The sequence below is a fragment of the Carassius gibelio genome, chromosome A12 (genome assembly GCF_023724105.1).
Source record: "Carassius gibelio isolate Cgi1373 ecotype wild population from Czech Republic chromosome A12, carGib1.2-hapl.c, whole genome shotgun sequence".
NCBI classification, from domain to species: Eukaryota; Metazoa; Chordata; class Actinopteri; order Cypriniformes; family Cyprinidae; genus Carassius; species Carassius gibelio.
In genome coordinates, this window is record NC_068382.1 from 25,193,253 (window position 1) to 25,198,819 (window position 5,567).

General features: G+C 33.3%; 1 protein-coding gene across 11 annotated transcripts in view; it reads left to right on the forward strand.

The window, feature by feature from the left end:
- Positions 1–4,428, forward strand: part of LOC128025556 (zinc finger MIZ domain-containing protein 1) — a 27,638-nt gene extending 23,210 nt beyond the window's left edge. For all 11 annotated transcript variants that reach the window (XM_052612018.1, XM_052612020.1, XM_052612014.1 and 8 more), the window contains 6 exons: positions 695–762; positions 844–912; positions 1,002–1,237; positions 1,335–1,495; positions 2,322–2,534; positions 2,604–4,428. In XM_052612018.1, coding sequence (XP_052467978.1) covers positions 695–762; positions 844–912; positions 1,002–1,237; positions 1,335–1,495; positions 2,322–2,534; positions 2,604–2,711 — 855 coding nt within the window. In that variant the 3' untranslated portion in view covers positions 2,712–4,428. The remainder of the gene's footprint in view (positions 1–694; positions 763–843; positions 913–1,001; positions 1,238–1,334; positions 1,496–2,321; positions 2,535–2,603) is intronic.
- Positions 4,429–5,567: the final 1,139 nt, after the last annotated feature.

The window sequence follows — 5,567 nt, forward strand, 5'->3', positions numbered from 1 at the left end:
AAAGACACAAATAAAATACTTAATGCAAAGTCTGGATTTATATTTTTTTTATTGGAAATATATTTTTCAAATAATTCGCATTGCCTTCAGTAAATTATATTTTTTTTGTCACTCACTATAAATGAGTCTTTGCTCACCTGGGCTGCATTTATTTAGTCAAAAATGCAGTAAAAAATTGTGAAATATTATTTTAATTGAAAACAGCAGTTTTCTGTGTGAATATTTATTAAACTGTCATTTATTTCTGTGATGCTCCGCTGTATTTTCAGCATCATTCCTCCAGTCTTCAGTGTCACATGATCTTCTGAAATCATGAAAATATGATGATTTACTGCTCAAGAAACATTTCTGATTATTATTATTAATGTTGAAAACAACTGCATAATATGTTTGTGGAAACGGTGATATGTTTTATTTTTCAGGATTCACAGATGAACAGAAAGTTGAAAAGATCAGCATTTTATTTGATTTAAAAATCTATTTTAACATTATAAGTGTATTTACTGCCGCATTTGATACATTTCTTCTATCTTATCTGATTAAAAGTATTCATTTTAAAATTAAAAAGAATTAAAAAGTGATTGGGGTCATCATATTTGAGTCAAAAATCATATTTATCATCAAAATATGTACAGGTGAGTGTGATAATGTTGTCTAAACGTTGTGTTAATGTTGTGAGAATGTTCTCTTGCAGTGCTTTGACCTGGAGTCCTATCTAGAGCTGAACTGTGAGCGGGGCACATGGAGATGTCCGGTGTGCAAGTAAGATCCTCCGGTCAGTCCTCAGATCACCACTGAGATGCTCGAGTGAAGCAGAACTGACCTTCTGTTTGTCTTCTTCAGTAAAGCGGCTCTGTTAGAAGGTCTGGAGGTGGATCAGTACACGTGGGGGATCTTAAACGCTCTCCAGAAGTAAGTCGGCTTAAAAGAGTGCAACATTGATCAGAAACAATCCAGGGCAGCTGGTTCAGGTGTTTTTGATCGCCCTCCTGTCATTGCAGCTCAGAGTTTGAGGAGGTCACGATAGACCCCTCGTGCAGCTGGAGGCCGGTGCAGATCAAATCTGAGGAAGACCCGGACGGGCTGATGTCCAAGCGCTTCAAAACCACGAGTCCCGGTCAGATGGTGCTGCCCAACGTGATGGACATGATCTCTCAGCTCGGCCCGAGAGCGTCTCTGTACCCCAACCACAGCCTCCAGCAGCAGAACAGCAGCACTAATCAATACAGCAGTCCACGTACGGTCATATTACCCAGAAACCCCCACCTCAGATCACTCATCTGTACGGAAACACAAATGCAAGTGCATGTTCTTATGTGACCTCTGTTTCCCAGGCAACAGTTTCCAGGGCCACAGTAAGTTTGGAGACTATCCCCATGGCAACGCTGCAGCATCATCATCATCAGTGAGTGAGTTCGTTCAGGGGGCGCACCGGTCTCAACCCCCCGCTGACCTTTTGACCTCTGAGAGCCTGACGCACACCCTACAGGACAGTGTGAGTCTCAGTACATACAGACTCACACAAACTATTAGATTTTATATTATATACTTTTAATTTTATATCACGTGATAGAAATTATATTCAATACTTATATTTGTGTTATGCTAATATTTTACATTGTAAGTTTCTTATAGTATATATTTTTTTATTACTTTTATTTAACTTTTATTCTAGTTCTTTTTATTGTATTCTAATTATTTTTACGATTAATATTCTGTAATTTTTTATATTATGCACCTTTAATAACTATTTATTTGTTTGTTAATTTGCTTTATATATGTGTGTGTGTGTGTGTGTGTGTGTATATATATATATATATATATATATATATATATATATATATATATATATATATATATATATATATATATATGTAAATGTTTCAGTTCATGTATATTTTAAATGTATGTGGTTTTGTATAAATTATTCATACAGTATATATATGTTTTATTTTATTCCCTTTTATTTATTTATTTTAATCTGTCACAGTTTTGCCGCAACTTTTAATCACACTTTCTTTTTTATAATATTTTTAACATTTCTTAATGTTTATTTTACCTTACAAATAATAATGATAAAATAAATCCTTTTACATTTATTTATTTGTTTTGTTATTTTAAATATATATATATGTCTGTGACCTGAGAAATTGTGTGAATTAGAAAAAAATTAAATGAAAAATAAATTGTACTAAATAAAAAAAAACACTGCATCCTAAATGTATAAATGTGTAAGTACACCCTTTTAAAATTAATCAGATGATTTCAGTGTTGAGCATCCTAAATGTCAGTTCATGCATATTTTTTGTTTTCTGTCACAGACGCTTCACCCCCTCAACACAGATCAATCCCACAATCCCCTGCAGCACAGCATGCAGCTGTTACATCACAGTGCCCCGCCCCCTGCCTGCAGACCACCGCCCAGTCAGCAGAGCTCCGCCCCCAGCAGCCACATGCACCCTGACATAACCTTTAACCCCGCGTCCAACCTGGAGGGTCAGAGCAGCGCAGACATACGCGAGGCCTCGTTAGATGTGAGTTCAGACGAATAAACGATTACACAAAGCGTGCTTCTTCTTAATGATCTTGTCTTCGTCCTGCAGCTGCTGCCGGAGCTGATGAATCCGGACGATCTTCTGTCGTTCCTGGATCCTCCAGAGCTTCCCAGCAGCAGCAGCGACGACCTGCTGTCTCTCTTTGAGAATAACTGAGACCTCACAGCCTCCGTATGCACTTACCCTCACTTCCTCTTCCTGTACAGACTACAGATTTCAAAACCAGCATGGACAGACACGACAATAACCAATATTCCTGTTTCCAGAGACCTTGTTCTTTTAACTAAAGCTTAGCTAGAGCTGAATTCAGTCTTTTCTACATGAGAGTGAAACCAGTGTGGAAGCGCTTTTCTACTTGCTTTGGTTTTGATACGAAGAGCCGCACAAGCATCCGTCCGCTGTCAGACTGTGTTCATCATTTAACCTCTTCAGAAGCACAGCTCTTATTCAGAACACATCCCATTGTTTGGAAACGTAAAGAGAGAAAGCTTGATCAACGTCTGGTTCACGTCTGTTCATAATGCAGTTCTGTTATTTCTGAGAAGCTCTTGTCAATATTTGTGAATGCGTTTGTTTCGACTGGTCTTCAGTATTTCTTCTGTTTGTGAGTATTGGTTATAAGAGTGTGTGAAAGACATACAATACTACACTCAACTATACTGCGTACTGTTTTATATATTGGCAATGAAATATATTTACACAGAAGTCTGTATGGTTTCTTAAAGAAATCTCTTCTGTTCACCAAGGAAGACCACTTCTGCCACATAAGAAAAAAAATCATGCTTTTATTATGAAAATTATCAGATAAAAGTCAAAATTATTATGTCATAATTATGGGATGAAAGTAAAAAATTATGACATAAATATGAGATAAAATGTTGAAATTGTGACGTCTTAATTATGAGATTAAAAAGGCTAAATTGGCAGAATTATGAAATTATGAAAAGTAAATTATGAGATAAAAATCTAAATTGGCGTACTAATTTGAAATTATGACTTTATAAATGATGACTTAATTATAAATTATGAAGTCATAATTATGAGGAAAAGTCAAAATAATGATGTCAGAATTATGACAATTGAAATTATGACAATTATGAGATAAAAAAATGATGTCTTGTCATAATTATAAGGTTAAAAGTCTTAATTATGAGATAACGTCGAATTTATGACACAAGTGAATTATGAGATAAATTTAAATTATGATTTGTCATAAAATACAATTTTAATGTTATGAAATAAAAAGACGAAATTATGAGATAAAAGTCTCAAAAAGTCAAAATGATGACATTAATAATTTGAAATTATCAGGAAAAACAGGCATAAACCTGACTGTATCATATTTATTTCTAATTTTATTATATTTAATATTTTTTATGACTATGTAGTCATTTAGATTTTTTCATTTCATCTCATAATTATGACAAGATATGTTATTGAGATACAGAGTTTCATGTTAATATGAGAAATATTGTGAATATTTCCAGTCTCGTGAGAAATGAATCTATACAGACTTGTTTATTTGTAGAAAGTGCAGCTGTATGTAAACGCTAACTCACATTTTTATTGTTTTTTAATAATATTTTTGCTCTGTTTTGTTTGGTAAGTTATTTCTTATTGTCTTATACTTTAATGCCTGTTATGATTATTATATCACTGGGCTAAAAATTGCACACATGCTGTGACACAAGTCTTCCCTTTTATTGTGAAAGATAATATTTATAATATCTGAATGACTTTAATCTGGCGCATCTCAATATCTGAGTTCAGGGCGACTCGAGGGAAGCAGAAATAAAGCGTTTGAGATTCTTTGGTCCTGTTTTAATGATCAGCTCATCACATCAAACCTCAATAAACTCGTCTCTGATCTCCAGCGGATGATCATTGTGTTATTAAGATGAATTATTGATTCATGAACTGATTTCAGTGAATAATAATTAACTAAAATTCACTTCCAATTTCATTTTTGCCACAACGAGATGGAAAAAAACAAAGCACAGAAATCAGTCTTTGTCTTGTTTTCCCGTAAAAAAAAATAATAATCTAAACATCCTCAAAGAAACGTTTGCTTGAGAAGGAAAACCGAACAGTCGATCAATTGCTTTTATCTTTGAGCAAAACTTTTTTTCTAATGGGGAAACAATAATTTAATTCAATCTCAGTTCTCAAGTATCTTGTTTTAAAGCAGTTCACTAAAAATAAAACTAAATAAATTCTAACTGAAATAAAAAATTTAATATTTTAGCTAGTTGCCAAGGAAGCCTGATGTACTAAAATAACTAAAATTAATAAAATTAAGGTAAAAACAAAAAAAATAAATATAAATATAATTTTAAGGCAAGGTAATTATAATGAACTAATACTAAAAGCATGGGGGGAAAATACATTCTAAATATATGTATGAAGAATATACATATTTAAAAAAGGACAAACACAAAATTTCACAAGACAAAATTACTCAAAGTTAAAAAAAAAATCTAATTCAAAAAATAAACCCACACTATAATAGAATATGAAGGATAATGTTTTTAAAGATGTTCTGTTTTCCAGATTCTCTTCGCCTGTTTGTGACTGAACACATTTAGGTCCAAATTAAAGGATCACCTAACCAATATGAATATTTTTTAAATATATATTACTTTTACAACTTTGCTCATAGCAACTGTGTCTGCCTGCTAATAATAGGCTGTTATTCCCATCAGTGCGCGTGCACGTCTGCTGCACTCACAGTCTATGACCGCTGGATGGCGCTATTTACACATCTATTCTCAAACGCTTTTATAGACTTCTGCAGTAATGAAAAATACTTATATGAAATAATTAATGCAAAAATGCGGGATATAAACATATATACAACATATATTGCATATATGTGTCTTTCATTCATGCAAAAGTAAACACTTGATAGATTGCGCAGAGATAATTATTGTATTTGCTTTTTTTTCTTACTGATTGTTGTTTGTTTGTTTTGTTTGTTTTTATCTGTCCTGTCTTGCGTGGCTTTTGGACATG